This window comes from Lagopus leucura, unplaced genomic scaffold, assembly GCF_019238085.1.
Source record: "Lagopus leucura isolate 7727_CA_CO unplaced genomic scaffold, USGS_WTPT01 1-9_obj-0_obj, whole genome shotgun sequence".
Classification (NCBI taxonomy): domain Eukaryota; kingdom Metazoa; phylum Chordata; class Aves; order Galliformes; family Phasianidae; genus Lagopus; species Lagopus leucura.
In genome coordinates this window covers 3,004-21,733 of record NW_024966538.1, presented here as the reverse complement: position 1 = coordinate 21,733, position 18,730 = coordinate 3,004, and the positions used below count along the sequence as shown (strand labels likewise).

Here is an 18,730-nt window from a genome sequence, read left to right as displayed (position 1 = left end):
TCTGCGGGGTCAAGAGAGGGATATGCACACTTAGTATGTAGAATAATAAAATACAACTGAAAAGGCCCTTCAGCAGATGATGTTCTGGGATTCTAATTAAAGTGAAGTAAAACTCTGTAAACTCGAATGCCCTCAAGGGAACACTTAACTTTCTCCACTCTGGCACTTCTATAGCTCTTGAATTTGCATGTTCCTGGAGTTCTGTAATCCTTCAAGATCTTTAAGTGAAAGCAGATGCTTTTAACAACGCGCTCATGGCCTGAGCAGAAGTCACCACTGCTTTGTTCAAAGGTGTGAGAAGTAGGGAAACTTTTTTCTCTTTATATATATATATATGTATATACATATCAGTTATTTGCCTGGAAACACATCTATCTATTTCATTTGCACATTTGTAGAGCAGGATGTCCTGCTTGGTGCTGCCAGCAAGGAAAACTGGCTGTCAGATGGTGCCACACAGCTACTGGAAATGGGCACAGAGCTGGCAAACAGCCGTGACCTCGGGGTAAACCTGTGCAAGCCTTGTCTTCTTCCCTTGTCCGGAGGTAATGGAACCAAAGGTGCCCAGGAAGAAGGCAAGGCCAGGTCTGCTAAGCACCAGCCCCATGGCACCACCAGACCGATGAGCAGAATGAGTTCCCTCTTCTTTTCCTTTGCTGCCCTTCACTGTGACTCTCTAAGGTAAATAATTCAGTATTTCCCACTTGCATATGGAGCTTTTGGGACTGGGAGAGGGCAAGGGCGGCTTGGTGAAAAGAAAAACTCCTTGGTAGGATTCCAAAAATAACCAGTTTGCTAGCAGGACAAAACTTCTGTTCTTCGTTTAATGACCGAGCTGGGAACAAACACTGATAGATAAAAAGGGATTAATTGTGTTTTTAATGAGCTCAACATTCCACTTGAAAAGAGCAACGCTTGCTGCGGACCACGTGGAAATGAAAATGTCCCATGTTCCTCCAGCATCATCCTGCAGGATGCAGTTCAAGGGAACTAGGGGAGGTGGAATAAAAGGGAAAGGTGCAGAAGAAAACTGCATTGGGCTGGTCCTGTGCCCAGCAAAGCCGAGTTAGGGAGGTATTGTAGCTAGACTAGATGCATCACATGCCTCCAATTAATCTGCTATCTAATAACCTAATGGGAAGCCAGTAATAAAGTCAGTATTATTTAAACAGTCCAAAGCTTTTGTGTCTCTCGTTCCTTTTGATAGCTGATAGATAGTTGTGAGGGTTCCTGGTAGGATCAGAGGTGATGTTGCAAATTACAGACCTTCTGAACTTAGTGTCGACAGATAATGTGATAAACTGTTAACTGCAAACAAAAACAGAGGCTGGGGAGGCACTGCAGTTTGGTATCCATGTGAACCACGTATTTGGGAGGCAGGCTCCAGCCCTGTCTATTGCTGGCAAACGTGAGGTGCTTCACCAGCTGCCACTGCAGGGAGCAGCAATTTGCTGCCAAGCATTCCCATGCCCTTCTCCATGCTGCTGCTGTAATTTGCATCCAAACCATCTCTCTGCAGCGAGAAGCAAGATGAGAACGCATTTATCCAGGGCTTCATAACTGGGAAGAGCCTTCTCTGAGCCTGGCAGAAAATGCTGCTGATCTGCAGTTGCCACAGCAAGATGATGGCTGATTTGTCTGATCCAGCTGCATCTCAGTCACTAAAAATTGGGATTTTGGGACTGCGCTGTAACGGTGTGCAGGCAGCTGAAGCCCTACCTGGTGCATCTTTCCCAAAGCAGCAAATGTAGAGGTGATATTGGGGTACAAATTCCCTGAGCATGGGCTGCAGATAGCTGCTGTCACCTACTGCCACCAACGTGTGGGCAGTGTACAGCCTGCCCTCTTCAAGCAGCTTTCTCCCATCGTCGTGTCTTCCCAATGCTCTCTCTCCCTTCCCCTTCTGCAGCGTTTTTGCTTGTTTATCTGTAATTCAAATCACGTGGATCAGGTTTCTTGGATGAAATCCCAGAGCTCTGCATGTGGCTCCTTGTGCTGACGTTAACCCAGATTTCTGGCCAAAGGAACAAGCCTGCTGCAAGAAGTCTGTGCCACGGGATCCCAGCAGCTACAAGCAGGGATTGTCCTCCTGGGGTGCAGCCACACGTAAATTCATGCCAGCGTGCTTTGACCATTGGCTCTAACCAATTCTTGGGACATTTTGTTGCCCCACAACTACACCTAGCAATACAAGAAAGGCAGCATCCATGCTGAAAAACCACGGGCACGCTGTGTGTGAAGCTGCTCGACAACAGAATCAGGAACGCATCCAAAGGAACGGGTTCAGGAAGGGTCGCCATGACATGCGCTGTGCAGCTGGGGATGCAACCTTCCCAAACACACAGACAATGACTAATCCTCCGAAAATATTTTGCCAGGTGTTTATTTCTCCAGGCAGCTGCATTTGGTGTTTACTCATCGTGCAAAACCACCACGCCCGATCTGGTGATTGAAGGGACATTTCTCAGCCCAAGCAGGGAGCAAGCGATCGCTGCTGGAGGTATGGGAACGCCCAAGGCAAAAAGTTCAGCTCCTTGAACATCAGTTGGGTCCAGAAATCAGTTCAGGCCCGTCAGAGAAATCAGATGCAAACCTAAATTCTCTGCTACTGCTAAAGAATTTGGATTGATAGACCTTTCCCAGGCTAAGACTGCTCTTCTGGGCCTGCTCTCCCACCTGGATTAAGGTCAGTAGCACAGCTTCTGGGAATCCACAGTGATGCAGAGCAGGAATTGCGGTGCCAGAGCCAACCTGCAGGCACCAGGTGAGTTTAAGGTCAAGCAAGGCAAATAAATGGATCAATTAAAAATTCAGCTGTCACTGCAAAAGAGCCCTTGCCCATCCCATTGGGAGACCAATTTCCCTCTGTCCCATCAGCTCTGACTCTGCAGAAGCCTCTCATGGGGCCCTTTTGTTTGGCTTTTTGTGTTTCTTTCTTGAAAAATCCCATCAGTCGACCCTTAGGATCAGGTGAAGTTTGTCTGGCATCACCTTTGTCAAGTCAGCAGCTATGCTAATGGTGTCTTGGTCAAAATAAAGGATAACATTAGCAGCGTGAGGCTGGGACTGCAAATCTGGCAAGAAATTGCAATTTTCTTGGCGTTAAGAATAACTTTGATTTTCTGCTTTATTTCTTTTGGCTTGGAGCAAGGTGCTAATATTAATTTACTCTAAAATCCATTTGGCTCTATGCAGGAGAGGAAAGGAAAAAAATAAACTGTTTTCTCCCCCTTTGCTGATTACATTTTTTATTAATATTTAAGTGCCTGTAACTAAACAGGAGGCAGTTTGTTTCCAGCAGGGGAAAGAACCAGCATCCTGTAGCTATCAGCAGTGTCTGCTGGTCAGAGACTAAACATCATCCACCTGCTTTGTAGTCTCTTGACAGACCTCTTTCACCGAGCCCCAGACTCAGCAAACTATTTAAATATAGGTTTGACTGGAAACAGGAAGAGTTATGGAGTTAAAAAGAGGTTCACATAGAGAAGGAAAACTTGGCTGAGGTCTCCAGAGCTGCATCAGACCTTCAGTGCTTCCTAGAGCAGGATAGGAAATCATGGGCTCGCAAAGGCAATTGCTGGGGGAGATGCCTGTAGTTTATTACGGGTTAAAATATCTTGCTTCTCTCAAAGTTACAGGGCGAAGCAGAAGGTCACAATGTGCCAACAGCTTAAATATGTGTAATAAACAAGAGCATGTAAGGGATGAACTGCGTGGGGGATTTATTTGGTAACATAGCAAACCATTTGCTGAGGCACCTCTTACATCTTGTTTCCCATCCGCCCAGCACACCACTTGTCAAGAGCGTGGTGTCAGGATTGCAGTGAATTAACCCAAAAGCAGCCCCTCCAAAGCCGTGGGAATATATCGTGTCGCAGGGGCCTGAACGCAGGGGTGAGCTGCAAAGTAAAAGTAGATGGAAAAAGCACTGCTTCCCATAATTCACACATTCACCGATTTCCAAAGCCGGGAGGAGCTGTTAGTCCATCTCACCTGCTGTCCTGCTTATCACTGACGGCGCTGTGTCACCCTGAGAGAGGTTCCTTGTGGCTAGCTGCAGCCTCTCTGCTACAAGGGCATTAACAGAATCTTTTTCCACAACATACCCAACTCCAGCTTCTTGTGACTTAAAGCAGTGTAACAGGGAGCACATACGGCATCTTTGATTTGCAGCAAAACCATACGTCAGAATGTATTACGGAGAATTGCATTTGAGCCTGACCAGTATGTACCACTGACACAGAGACCAAAAGTCTGCTGTTTGTTTCTCATTAGGACTTTGTCTGGAATTTGCGTTTGTAGACTATGCTGAAAGCTCTGTCTCCATTTTGGGGACAACACGAAGGTTTGCTGAGTGGTGGCTTGGCTCCCGTTCAGCAGAGCTTCAGCTTCATCAGCTCCAAACTTGGGAAAAACGCATTTTGAAGCCCTCTCCTCCTCAAAGGCTCTGGCAGACACGTGCTTGGATTCCTCTCAGTGTCACAGTCATCTGAACAGCATGGGATGAACTTATCTCCCAAGGAAACTGTTCAAAACGGACTTTTTTTTTTTGCCCTTCCAGGATAATCCAGTTCCTGGCTCCTTAACCACTTAACTCCTCTCTTTCCTCTCTCTCTGGCAAAGGGGCAGCCCAGCACTGATCCTGCTGACAGCTCATTCCTTAAGGACACCCTTCGTGGACCTGCTCCATCCCCACTCCCTGCTTGCAAAGGGGTTGAGCCCCAGCAAGCCACAGGGTTAACTTCGGATGGCCTGGGCATTGCAGTCCTTTCATCTTGCATTCCAGGAGGCTGGGACTGTATCAGTGAGAGACCAGTTGTGCATTTCAGAATGCTGCGAATGACAAGCTGCGCTGCAGGGCTCTTCCTGAAGTCTGCAGCATCCTCTGGCGGAGCCACAAGGAATGGATTGCTGCCCAGAGGAGAGGTGCAGTGAGGTTTTGTCTTGCATTGCCAGGGCAGGGTTTGAGGCTTCTCAAAATGTGCCCCAGCGTAAGCCATCCTCAAGCACAGCTTTTACAACAGGTCTTCTTTGGAAGAGCTGTAAGAACAGATGTTTTCTGGGAGGCTTTACGCAAGCCCCAGATTCCAGGAATCACTTTGCATGTCCACTCCAGCAGTTCTCCCTGTGTCAGGAGCCTGTTTCCCTTTGTGCGCTTACTCTTGGGTACAGGAGCTTTCCTGTGGGCTTCAGAGAGGAAGGAACAGGTCAGCAATTAGCCTGGGATTTGGAGCACTGCATTTCCATTCCTCACTTTTCTTATCAAAGACCTCGGTGCCCAAAAGCAGGACTGGCATTCACAGTGGAGTGACATGGCTGGCAGAAAATCTTGGGTCAGATCTGGTTCCCAATGTTTCCTCTTTTCCTGGTCTTATTCACCATGATCAAAGCCCAAGGCGTTCACACCCAGGCAAAGGAAATAGATAAAATCTGGCTTCCCAGGCTGCAACTCTCTTCTGGACTTTGCAGTATTCTGGCTGAGAGGATGACATGAGTTGTGTCCTGCTGTATTGCAGCACCCCTGCGTTGAGATCAGTCATTCCATGCACAGGGCACTCAGGTTCAGCACATTCCTCAGCCTGAGAGGATTCAGACACCTCCCTCACAACTCTCAGATGGTTTCATCCCTCCTGTTGAAACGCTCAGAAAAGAGTTCCTGATTTAGAGAGAGAGCAAATAAGCCACTTGCCCTCCCTCTTTTCCTCCAGAAATTAGGATACTTCTTAGAGATGAGGAAGACAGGGCTTGATATTCTGTCCTAAGAAGCCATGCAGTAACTCATGAACAACACTCAAAGTGCATCTGAGCACCCAGGACACGTGGAGAGCCAAGTTCCTCTTCTCTGACCTCAGAAATACACTACTGGCAGCAGGAAATCCAGCCTGCCCTGCTTCCTGAAGGCCCTCAGTATGCAAAAGCAATGTTTGGAGCATTCCTCCAAAGGGGACCCACAAGGATTGACATGCAGCATGACCCCGTACAACAGCGCTGCCAACTCTTTGCAGCAATTCACTCAAGTCTTGTGAAAGCAAGACTAAATTGGACAGGAGTCTGGCACTTCATCTTCCCTTCCAACTCCTCTGGGTGAGAACTGTTGAACAGACCAGGTTTCAGATAAAGTAAAAGCAAACACCATTCCCCTGTGCTAAGATATAGGAATATTATCCTGACATTTTAGCATGGATCACTCATATTGCTGCTCATTCTTTCTGCTCCGAGAGCTGTATCTTGACAATAGAAACATTCTCCGAATACAAACAAAATAATCAGCGATGAAAACCAAACTCGCAGTGGAAGCGCACGCTCCTCAGTGGGAAATCCATCAGACAGGACTTGCCTCTTGGCCTACACAAGCCTAAGTCAGTTGAATTTCCCCCGGTTATTTTTATTCTAAATATTTTTATTCTCTCTTTCCGACAGTAGTCTTGTTGCCACATAACTGTGTGAATGTTTTCTAATATTTGGCCAGTAGCCTGCTAATTACAGGATCCAGGTTCAAATTTGTGTAATAGAAGCACAGAAAATAAAGGCAAACAGCATGATAAGTCCCAGTGATGCTGGCCTCATAGCAAGATCATAAATTGCAGAATTTGTTTTACTTCTAGGAATTACAATCACCGTCCAACATTCTTGCAAGCTAAAGATTAAAACTTCCACTTGAGCTAACTTAATAGTTTCCACGAGGAATTTATCTGTGATTTGTACTGGGAAAAAGACCTGTGTGTTTTAAGTAGTTGGCAGCCCACAGAGTGAACCTGTCACATCCATCAGCTGTTTAAAATCAATTCACATGATAAAAGACAGCTTGTGGAGTGCCTTTCCAGCTAACCACATTGGGTTACGGACAAGAAGCAGTCTTGTGCTGCAGGAACAGTGTCTGCAGAAGATGTAAGTCCCCGGTGAAGAGCAGGTTTACCCCACAAAACGTCCTTAAATTGGACGTACAGTCACTATAAATCTAATCACTAGATGTAATCAACCAGTATCCATGCTGGGAGATGTGGAGGGCTGGATCTAGCTGTTGGAGAAAGCTACATCATGAGATAAGACATTTATTGATCCTAAGGAACAACAATGTGAGGAGACATTGGCAACATGAGCAATTTAACTACATCTTACTTGAGATTTCTGAGTAAAAACAGAAATTCTTAGGGCACAGAACTACTTGACAAAGACACATTAACTTGGCATCTTCTGCAGCCCATCTAAGGCTGTGTTCTCTATCACTCAATGAGATGCATAGATGGGTCATCCAGCCCTGCTGGTGCCCAGACAGCATCAGGCAACCCAGTGCCCTTTGCAAGCCCTTGGGCCATTTCAAAATCAACCACAAAGACCATTCTCTTAGGCACCAGTTTTCAGTTTCAGGTGGTTTCTCTGTTTAATGGTTCTGGCACTAACAGATTTCAATGGCAGATGCAAGTCTTTGGGATGTATTTTGGGCAAGAACCGTGAAATACTTCATTTTGCAGATAGGAAAACAGACTGGTTTTAAGTCAACTGGATGTTTTTCTCTGTGTTTTGAAAGGAGTTGAGCAAAAGCTTCTTACATTTATGCATTTTTTCAACCAGCTCTTCCTAGAGAAGACATATATGAATTGTTAGAAAAACAAAGTCCCCACAGAAGCTGTTAATTTTATTGTCATCCAGCCTGGCAATGCAGAGAGACAGTAAAGCCCCAGACACAGGCAAACAAAGTCCTGGCTTCCAGCTTGGATCTGTTTGCAGAACTGAGGCCCTGCAACCCGATCTTCTGGAAGATATCAGCAAATCCAGCTTGCTTTCTCATGGGAAAAAAAAAAGCGTTTTCACACAACTTGCACAAACGCACTGCGCTGAGATCTGAGATTTTCTTTTTGAGAAAGAAAATGAGATTTTCTTTTTGGTCAGAAAACATCTTACAGCTGTGCATTTCCTCACCTCCCTCTTGTCTCCCCCTAGCAAGAGAAATCATCTATATGCCTCTCGTGAAGCAGCATGGCTGCAGAACAACAAAAACCCCTCTCTGGGTAACATCATGGCTGCAGGCAAGCAGCTCTGGACATAGGACAGGGCTGGCCTTGGGGCTGCGGGCACGCAGGAGGGCCGCCGTGCCTCTCCTCAGTGGGCAGCTGAGCCTGCAGCACGGGTTCTTCACCCAGAAAGCCTGGCTTGGTTTTGTTTTTGTTATTCTTCCAAGCTTTCTTCTCCCCGCCCAGCAGCCCTTTCCCTCACAAATCCAAAAACGGGCCTCGAAAGCGAGCAGTAGCGGGCAAACCCCCGCGCCCAAGATGGCCGCCCGCTCCTGACATGCCGCTTCCCTCACTCAAGATGGCGGAAAGGCTGAGCGGCTGCGGGGACGAAGCCGAGGGCGGCCATGTTGCTTTCGGGCAGGCGGGCAGGACCATTGCGGCGAAACAGCGGGGGAAAGGTGGTTTCTCCCAGAGGCGGTGCGAGAGGAGCGCGGCAGCCGCGACCCTCGCGTGGGGCACGGTAGGGTAAGGGCTGCGGCGAGCCAGGCCGGGACCGAGGGGTCGGTGAGGGCAATTGGACGCGCGGCCCGCCGGGGATTGCCGCGATGGAGGGCCGAGAGCTGGCTGGGCCGCGGGCCGGGCTCGACGCCTCGTGAGGGAGCGTGGCGGAGGCGAGGCCTGGGCGCCGCGGCGAAGCTTGATGTGTCCTGAGGTGTCCCAGCCCTACGGCCTGGGTGGGTGGCCTCCATTTTCTCACAGAAAGAGCGATTTGAATTGATTTCTGGCTGTGACAGGTGTGGCGTGGGTGTTGTCGCTGCTCTGACAGCTTGCTAGGCCTGGTGTGGGAATTTGTGTCAATAAACTTGATTTTCCAGGTGGTTAATGCAGGTGAGTAATTCCAGCACTTATTTATGCCCTCTTCATGTTCTTTTTCACTTACGGTAGTTAATTATCTTCCTGTAATTCACATTTTATCATCACAGTCACTCTCAAAATGCTATCTGACTTGATGGGGGATGGGGGGCGGGGGGGGGAAGACAAAAAGTCTACCCACCTTCATCTTACTCGGGAAAGTTTTAGCCAAGGCATCCAGGAGTAAACCTATGCTCTCATGCTGTACCAGCACTTCACAGAGGTATTTGGACAGCTTCTGTGAAGAGCAGGTGGTCAAAGGAGGTCTCATTTTTTTCTGTCAGTAGGTAAAGGGGTTCCTATATGCAAGCAGCTGTCAAGATTGTAAAGGATCCCTCCCTGGCAAGATAAGTTAGGGAATAAGTTTCTCTTCACTTCCCTAATTAGAAATTTAGAATTCCATTTAAAAGACTTGGGGAGCCTCAAGCAACTGAAGATTATGTGTACTTTGCAAAAAAACAGAGCATGAAATAAACTGAGTGGCATACTTATTGAAAATTGTGCCTTTAGACCTTTCCTGTATTCTTTTTCCCCAGACAGATGGGGAAAGACAGCTGTTACTGTCTTTACTTCTGATGAGCAGTACAGTATCACATCAGTTAAGGCCCTGGCCCATAAAAATCTTCAAGTAGAGGTAAACAGTGAAAGCCAAGAAACAATTCTGTTTTAGAAACATTTACTGTTGCTCTTACTGGCGCAGTTTTTCTTTAATTTCATTTAATTCATAAAGAAGTTATGAATTTAATTAGGGAGATACTGTTGAATGCATCATTGTAGCATTAAAAAGAAGAGGGGCACAGAACAAAACACTGATCTCTTCTTGTGGATTAGAAGCCGTTACTAGGCTTTGGTTTTGAAAACAGCTGGACTTATTCCAACGGCATTATTAGGTACTATGATTAAAGAGAAATATGTTTTGGCTTTTGCAGTGGTTCTTCTAGTCTAATTTTCTGGAAGTCTTGCATCCATCCAAACTCTTTGAGTCCCCAGAAGTCAGTGTCTGAAGCTAGCAACTTGCTGCCTGATCTCAGAAGTAGCTCCAAAGCAGGATGATATTCATTAGGGCTGTTAGCTTCTTTTGCCTCCTCATTTTTGCTGCTGGTTTTGTGAGCCAGGAGCAGTTTTGTGTTCTGCCACTCTGCAGGGTTAAGGTTACATACATAAGGCATATAAGTTCTGCAGGAAAGAGAAGTGCCAATTGTTCTGAGATTTGGGCTGGCTAAAGCAAAAGGGATTGGGGAAGCTTGCTTTAATGATGTGGCTAGGAGCCAAAGTTAGGATTATGAACACCGAGATGTCTCGTGTTCATATGTGGAGGGACCAGATTAAGCCTTGCATTAATAATTATATTACCATTTTTTTTTTTCTGTTTCATTGCTGGCTGTTATTTCAAGCCAACATTAACTCAAAATGCATAAAATGCATCTCTCCCTTTGATTAAATAAGGGAATGATTTACCACAGTTCTGTCACCCTTGTTCTTATTGCTTTGGGTGGGAATGCCTCATAAATATTCTCTTGTCAATAAGTTTTAATGACATATAAACAGTAGAGGCTTTCTTACCACACAAAGGGAAGCAACATGTTTAAAAACTCTCTACTGACAAGTTTTCAGGAAAAGAAAAAATAATAAGAAAGCAACTTAGACAGTGTTTCAGTACAGTTGCAGTGACATTCTAATCTCATCTCATGAAAGTAAAATGTGAGAAAACAAATTATTCAACACTGCTTGAGAAAACTCAAGTTAAGTTTCCTGTCCAAGCAGTAACAAAAAGCAGTCTCGTTTTCTTCTGAAGAAGCAAAAAGGTGAGAATTGATTTATTTGTGGTATTTTTTTCATTAGAAAGACATTTCAGTGAACAGTTCCCAGGCTGATTTAATCTAGAACCAGATGAACTGACGAGATCATGTTGGAACAAACCTCTCTGTTTGGCTCTGTATCAGATCTAAGTGTTAGCTGAGTTCACATGTGAGCTTGTACTGAGAATTTATCTCAGATGGGGATCTTAAAAAGGAGGAGGAGAAAATTAGCACATGCTCTGCTCATTGATTTCCTTAAGCTTTACTGATCACTGAGCTTCTCAGTACTGTCAGCTCTGCTCAGACGTGAGGAATGATGTTGTGCTGGAAAACACTGAGAAGGGCAAGTCAGGGAACAGATTAGATGGTAGTTCTTGTGACTTTGTGGACTAAGTATAGGCATTAGCCTCTGGATCTGCATTTCTTCCTGCAGCTTGCAAGCACTCCTTGTTCCTTTTGCAGGGTAAATATTTAGTAGTAGCAATAGTATTTCAGCAGGTTGTAAAAATCGTGGTCAGCACAGGGTGCAAAACAGTGCTGAATGCATTCACTAAGACTGTCCTCACTGTTCAGCGTTCCTAAGACAGAGAAAGTGTTAATCAGATGTTTGGAGGAATCTGGATCTAAGTAGTCCTTTTCTGATACAATTTAGTTGATGCTATGTTGTGCATCCCTCCACAACTTCCAGTTTCAGTGGTCTCTTTCAGCACCTGTTTTGTCTTCACTCATTCTTTTGGCTGCTTCTCCAAAGTATTTGTCTTTTAATAATGTTTGTTTGTTTTCTTTGAGTAAACATCTTTGAACTGGCAGACAGGGGAGGTGGGAAGTTCTGCAGCAGCTGAGCAGGAAGGCTGAGATCCCAAGCAGTCCCACTCATTTGGGTGGGATTTCTCAACAAAAGCTCATAGGAGGGAGGACTCAGGATCAAACTCCTAACTGAGACAGATATTGAGGTATTACAGACATTTAGTGTCTAGTAGAAATCCCCCTTGTTTCCTTGAACGTTACAATACACATTCCTGTGACTCTTAATGGCACCTGAAACCTGTAAATGCAGTTCTTAAACTGTTATTTGGGATGTCACAAGTTATGAAGCACGCCTTTCAGATTAGAAGATGATTATCCTCTGCAGTGCTTGCTGCAGCTTGTAATAGGAAGAGTGTTCTCAGAGCTATCTCTTAAGCTTGCTATTCAAAGCTGTTCTCTCTAGGCTTTGTACTGTATTCAACTTCCTAGTGCTGTATGTTGAAGACACATTTGTCTTCTTAATCAGACAGCTTATATCTGCCAGGGATGTATTTAATGTAATGTCAAACATAATTCAGATGAGGAGTGAAAGCAAGCGCAGCAAGCCAACCCTAAGCAGAGTCTTTCAGCAATAGCAAGCTACTTTGTCTGTTTATTTTGGCCTAAGGTTCTTCCCTTGGTGACAGATCTGTTGCAAATGTGCTAAATAACAGGCATTTAGAAACTCTGTTGTATCAGGAATATAAGCTTAGAATATCAGATTGTATCAGATCACATATTATAGGAGCATCTAAAGGTTTCAGTCCGGGTGTCAGCAACGTTGCTGTGCTTTATGGGCGAGGGTAAATGAGACTTCTTGTTCCAGAGTTATAGGTGTCGTATAATGGTTGAGATAGGAAAGCCACAGTGCTCTCAGGCATGTGGTTTACTGTAATGATGCGTGGCATCTGTCCCTTGAGCTGATGGGAAAGTGCAAATTGTTCTTTGCGAAATCATCAAGATGTCAGAAAACTTCTGACCTCGCTGTTTGATGACAGAGAAGGAGCAGGCTGTTTGGAAATATTTTCCAAATAAAATACTGCTGCCTCCTCAGAGGAAAAAGAAAAGTATACATTTCCAGATACATCATTTGTCCCTGTACGTTTTCTGCATTTCTTTAAGTGCCTGAGTACAATATAAGCTTTCTAATTCTCGTTTTTAACCACCAGGTCTGATTGCTTATGTGGAGGGGAGCGAAACAGAAACAAAATTGATTGAGGTCCAGAGATTTCTGCCCTGCTTTGGACGAGGAGCTGCCTGTCACAGTGAGTAGAGCCTGGTGTGGGGTTGCCAAAACACAGGCTTTGCTTTAACACCAGCCTGGAAACAACTGGAAGTGACCTGCTATACTTTGATTCCCCCATTGATACAACAGACATGGGGAAGGTTGCTTATTTTTACTGTGAATTGCTGTGACCTCTGATGTTGAAAAGTGCTTATATGAAGTGTCACGTTATTATGTTACTTGCATTTTGTTACTGTTACCATCTGCACTCCAGAATATTGGCTCTGAAGGATTATCCTAGAGAGTAAATCTTCATCTGTGACCGCAGTAAACCATAATCTGTGTTTGCTGATGACAGTTGCACTGACAGAAGTAACCTTGAGGCCTTTAGTACATCTTGTAAATTGGGAATTGGGACATAGCACTCCACTGAGCTTTTTACGTAAGTGACTAATATTGTATGTGAATGAAGAGGTAATTCGTGGATGAACAAGCATTCAAACATCTGTCTCTTTTTCTGGCAGGATGGAGAAGAAGAAAATTCTAATGAAGTCCAAGGTTGCAGCTCCTAATCTCCTGAGGGCACTGCATTCTCTGTACCAGTTCGGTCATCTCTGTGATGTGACAGTGCACACGCAACATCTAGGAATTCAAGAGGAGTTTCTGGTTCACAAAGCTGTCTTGGCAGCTTCCAGCAACTATTTTAAAGGGCTTTTCCTGCATGATGAGATGCTGGACACCAAGAATTGCACAGTGACTCTGCAAGACATTTACACAGAAGAGTTCACCTCCTTTCTGGAATTCGTCTATACTGCAGAAGTGGAGATTGAAGCAGGAAAACTGCAGCGAATGAAAGAAATAGCAGAAAGGCTTGAGTGCAAGGACTTGCTTGACATCTGTGAAGAAGTGAGAGCAGAGGGAAAGAAGGGTTTAGATTTGAGCCTCCATCTGAAAGATCAGCTGTGTGAAAATGGTGTGCCACAGTGGCCTCGCATCCAGCAAGAGGAGGACTGCAAACTGAGCAGCTGTTCCCAAGTGGTGGCAGTACCCATGCAGAGGAAGCTCTGGGAGAGGCAAAAGCGTAACAAGTTGCTGGCTGGCTGTGAACTCATTGAAGGCCAACCAGCAAATCTGGAGCAAGAGGGCACTGCTTTTCCCCAAGAAAAATCTAGGACAGCAAAGCTGCCTAAATGTGACAGAACAGATAACAGAGGCAGACTTGGCATGGATGTAATTGGTCTGGAGCAGAGGAATGCTCACTCTCCCGTGAGTCAGACTGGGTCAAAGGAAGCCTGTGTAGTAGTTAGGGATATGCTGTCTGAGCAGTGGAAAGGTGGAAACAGTTTGATTTCTGATCTTAGCAATAAAACCAAACGTAAGCGATCACTGCAGCGTGTGGCAGAAGTCTTGCCAGAGATTGCATGTGAGAAATGCAGTGAATCATTCCATGTTATCAAGCAGTACCAGATGCACATGGAGCTCAAGCATGGTGTTAATCTGTCTGTCAAGTACAGCTGCAACATGTGCGAGCAGCTCTTCTCCAGCCACCAGAACCTGAGGCAGCATTGCCTCACTGTTCATAGCGCTGAACAGGGTTTCTCTTGCATGTTTTGTGACAAGAGGTTCAAGCATCAGAAGGACAGAAATGATCACATCCAGAGGGTGCACGAGAAGCAGAAGGACCCGCAGGCATGCCCGTACTGCGACAAGCTCATCAGCTCCAAGTGTGGCCTGACGGTCCACATCCGAACACACACGGGAGAGAAACCTTATAAATGCGAGCGCTGCCCTGCCAGCTTTGCTCAGAGGTCTGCTTACAAGACTCATGTGAGGTACAGCATTCTGTGTTTGTGTGTATTAGCTCTCGCTTGTTTGTGAGCAGCAGGGTGGAAGCGTTTCTGAAGTCCTAAAAGCTTCACTTGGAGAATTCCTTGGGCTTGATCTGACGGGTGTTGAAATCTGTACAGATTTTTTTCAGGTTACTTCATCAAATTCTGAGTCTGGATTGAGGTTTCCCAAACTGGGAATTCAGGCAAGCATTTCCTGTTGAATCAAAGAGGTCTTGTGCAGAAGCCTCAGATTTTGATATTAAAATTGGAATCCCAAAAGAATTGGCATCTGTTTAAAACGCATGTGAAAATATCTTTCCTCTTTCTTGAAATATACATCAGTGCTTTCCTGATTCTTAATAATATATCCAATAAGTGCTGATACTAATAATTCACTCCAAAGGAAGATTTACAGTGCTAAATTATATAAAAATACCATCAAGTCAATTAAAAATGTGGTGAAATGGAGAAAGCAGGGAAAGGGCAGTAGCTATACCAGGTAACTGCAGACATATAAAATATTGGAAGTTGTTCTGTGTTGTTCTTCTGCATTTCTGCTCTGTGCTTTTCAGAGGACATCTGAGTTGGCACTGTGCTTTATATTTTGGATTATGTTTAGTACTGAGGGTAATGCAGATTGTGTGCATTAATCTCTGAGAAGAAAAATGTTGTGTTTAAACATATTAGCATTTTAGCCGTAGGCTAGGATTGGTAGACTCCTTCATTGTGGGCACGCTTTCTGCTAACTCGTGTTCATCATGATTTCATGATTTCAGGGAAACTGGCCATAGGGCCTGCTCTTCTCCAAGGCAGGAGGGCTGTTAGAACCTGGGCTTGTTATTTATTGGTTTTTAATAATTAAAAGTCCATCAGGAGGACGTTGAGCTGTGTTTGAGTAAGAAAATGCATCTGTTAATTCTCACGTTTCTGTGTTTGTAAGCCAAGTCCATAAGGGGCCTGTAAAAGCTATTCAGTGCATTCACGTGCTTTAAGTTTCTCTCTGCTGTACTGATGTTATTTCTGGCAGATGTGTGTCTGATTTGCTTTTAAAACCTTTGCAGTTCATTTTCCACACCCTGACTAGCGATAAGGAGAATTAACAGTTGCAATAGATGACTTGCAAGGGGCTCTGTTTTGTTTTTCATATATTTAATCTGTATTTTCCTTGGTTTGAGTCCTTCATTTCTTACACTGTCCACTGTTGTTTTGGTGGAAAATATACAGTCCGTGTTTTGGTTGTAGCCAGGTGACAAATATGTATACTTCAGAGACTGTCCTTGATGGGCTCAGATATTTTAGTTTTCTTTAACTGCCTGGTCTAGCTCCATGCAAAATTCCCATTTGGCACTCTAATTATGCTGTGTGTTCTCTAAATGGTGTGAAGAACAGCTAAAAGGAAACAGCTCCTCTAAGATAAACATGCCTAAACTGAAGCAGTTGAACCTATTAAAGTTGTTCCCCATGTTTGTTTGTTTTAACAGAAAAGTCCATGAATCTGGGCGAGAGAGGAAACTTATGCCAGTCTATTGGATGGTAATTCCACCTACTCACAGACCAAATGCAGCAAGCTGTGACAAAGATGGTGATAGGGAGATATGGGATGGGATGCCAGAGGCTGTGCTAGAAAAGGATGCAATGCACAAAGAGTCTGCAAGTTCGGAGGAAGAGCCTGCAAGGCCAGCTGTTACACAGGCAGACTGTAGTGAACTGCAAGAAGAACAGAAGGAGAAACATACGGAAGCTCAAAGAGGAATGGAAACGCTGAGTGAAGAAGGGAATGAAGCTGAAGGTGGGAAGAGTGTGAAGGGAGAGGAAGAGGGAGATTATGAAGCAGAGTATTCAGATGTCGAAGCTACTAGAGATAACGATGAAGCCTTTACTGAGGAAGATGATGAGGATGATGAGTGCTCCAATGAAAAAGGTGCTGAGGAACGTGAATCAGCTGAAGAATTTAAAATAAAGAAGGTAAATAAAAGTGAGGCGAATAAGAAATCGGCCTATGTAATAAGATGCAATGAGTGTAACGAGCAGTTTGTTTCCCGGAAAAAGTATGTGGATCACTGCAGAGATATCCATCAGTGCTTGCCTGGTAAAGTCTACCAGTGTGACATCTGCAGCAAGTCGTTTGCTAGTTACAACAGCTGGAAGGAGCACCGAGCATGCGTCCACACTGACGAAAGGCAGTTTGCCTGCAGCCTTTGCAGTGCTACTTTTAAAAGAAAGAGAGATGTGAGGACGCATTATGTGCGGAAGCACGAAGGCAGAGTGAAACGCCCTCTCTGCTCTGTCTGCGGGAAGATCCTCAGCTCCCAAACAGCGTTAGTGTTTCACATGCGGACGCATACAGGAGAAAAACCTTATGAATGTGGCATTTGTCATTCCAAATTTGCTCAGCCATCGCAGCTTAAGATCCATACCAGGTCAGTTTATGGTGCTGCTTCTCCCATTATCGTTTCCCGCATGCCCCATGTACTTCAGCACTTCTTATTCTTCTCATCTCCCAGTTCTGAGTCATTCTCCCTTGGTGTCTTTATGACAGCAGTGCTGGGATATGATGTGATACGTGGTATCTGTGATTAATTCTTCTGTGTAAAGGCTTTGTCTGCAGCTGGTCATTGCATAAATTTTGGTCGGGATTTTGAAACAGGTGCTCTGTCCAAACTTACAAGCAAATCTAGTCATTTGAAACAGACTTCAAGCCAGTCACTGAGTTGGGGACTGGATCCCTGGAGTGCATGTGTGGGGCTGTGGCTGAGCTGCAGGCCAGTGCTGTTCTGATGTAGGTTAGGCAGAGGCTGAGCAGTGCTGCTGAGGTGAAATGGGGCCTCTGGGTCTGTAGAGTGGCAGCAGATCTCAGAAGAGAGAGGTCCTTGTCAGGACCAGTGAGACCTTCTCATGTCAGGGCTGCGGCAGATGCTTAGTTGCTAATCAGGCTTCCTCTTAATTAAAAACAAAAAAGAACCACGCTGTTTACAAAATGCAAGGTCACCTTTCTGTGGAAAATTTTACGGAATCTCATCTGTAGGTTAGGAAAGCTTTTGGGGTGATACTTTCTAGCTAGAGCTGGTTATTGCACAAAATAATTTCTCCTCATGCAGTCTTTCCGATCCATGAGATGAGAAAAGCAAGATGCAATTAATTGCAAAGTGATTTTTTATTCTGTTTATTTGAAGGGTTTACATTTGTTTTTTAACTTGCACTGTAGGATTGCGTTAGTAGCTATAGGCATAGGCTGTACTACCCAAGTAAGTTAAGCATGTCCAGGAATGTTTCCAAGCTGTGAAACCAACTAGCTGGTATTGAACAGCCTACACTGTTGATCTTAAACCTACAGAACAATTGCATGTTCCATAGTGGTGCCTGCCCTTTGCTAACACGGGATCTGTTCCCAAGCCAGAAATTGTTTTGAAGATTGCTGTTCAGTGCTGGGATTGTTCTAGTCATTTAACAATTGAGGAGACAAATTGGAATGGCTTGAGTTGCTTTTGTGTTATAGGTATAGGGAGGCATTCAGCACTTCTCTGCTTTCCCAGGTCACAGCGCAGCTGCATAGAAACCGAGAGAGCAAAACAGGCAAGAAACCTTTGAGTGTTCAGAAAATCATTGAAATGCTTGGGAAAATATTGCGTTCCTTCAGCTGACAGAATATACATACAGTGCTGATGTCAGTTATACTGGTAGGAAGTGGAACGAGAACGATGCCGTAATGCTGAAATGGCAACCAGATCTACAGGCAGACATTCCTGTGCAGAGGTTTTTAACAGGCATAGCCCTTAAATAACCGTGTAGCTCGATGTGATCTGAAGTGTGCCTCCTCAGAGCTCAGGTTCTACATTGGGACAGTTCAGACACGTGCAGTACAGCAGCATCCATATTCTTTTTCAAGGGCTCATTATTAAGATATGCTCGTGTCCCTTTGGGCATGCTCAGTGGTATCTAGGGCAGTCGAGTGCCCACCTACTTCTTCCTCATTTTCCACCATCAGCTTCACTACTGAGACATTGGACTAACTTTCAGCTGCTTTTCCCCAATTTGGGAAATTTCCATTGCTTATTTGACCCTAGTGAGCAACTTTGAAAGCTACATAAGTGGAATCTGACAAAGATGTCGTTGCACCTGCTGGGTGCAAAAGGTGGAAGTATTCTACTGGGACTCCCGTTCTTCTTGTGAGGCAAAATAATGGAGGCAGAAGATAAAAATGTTCTGTTATGCCCCCAGTGCAGAATT

At 44.9% G+C, this 18,730-nt stretch overlaps 1 protein-coding gene across 3 annotated transcripts; it reads left to right on the top strand.

The window, feature by feature from the left end:
• Positions 1-8,381: 8,381 nt before the first annotated feature.
• On the top strand, positions 8,382-17,241 carry LOC122192621 (GDNF-inducible zinc finger protein 1-like). 3 transcript variants are annotated; one of them, XM_042893227.1, is made up of 4 exons: positions 8,382-8,472; positions 12,619-12,714; positions 13,199-14,506; positions 15,985-17,241. In XM_042893227.1, exons 3-4 carry the CDS (start codon positions 13,200-13,202, stop codon positions 17,081-17,083), a joined length of 2,406 nt encoding a protein of 801 aa, XP_042749161.1. In that variant the 5' UTR covers positions 8,382-8,472; positions 12,619-12,714; position 13,199; the 3' UTR covers positions 17,084-17,241. The 3 variants fall into 3 exon arrangements, with proteins under 3 accessions (XP_042749161.1, XP_042749163.1, XP_042749162.1); XM_042893229.1 differs by having other exon boundaries at positions 8,382-8,477; XM_042893228.1 differs by lacking the exon at positions 8,382-8,472 and adding an exon at positions 8,644-8,686.
• The last annotated feature ends 1,489 nt before the right edge of the window (positions 17,242-18,730 follow it).

Excerpts from the sequence above, each read along its gene's own strand:
- LOC122192621 (XM_042893227.1), top strand. The coding sequence starts at position 13,200 with ATGGAGAAGAAGAAAATTCTAATGAAGTCCAAGGTTGCAGCTCCTAAT. Across the intron at positions 14,507-15,984 it reads GCTTACAAGACTCATGTGAG|AAAAGTCCATGAATCTGGGC; the intron begins GTACAGCATTCT and ends TTGTTTTAACAG.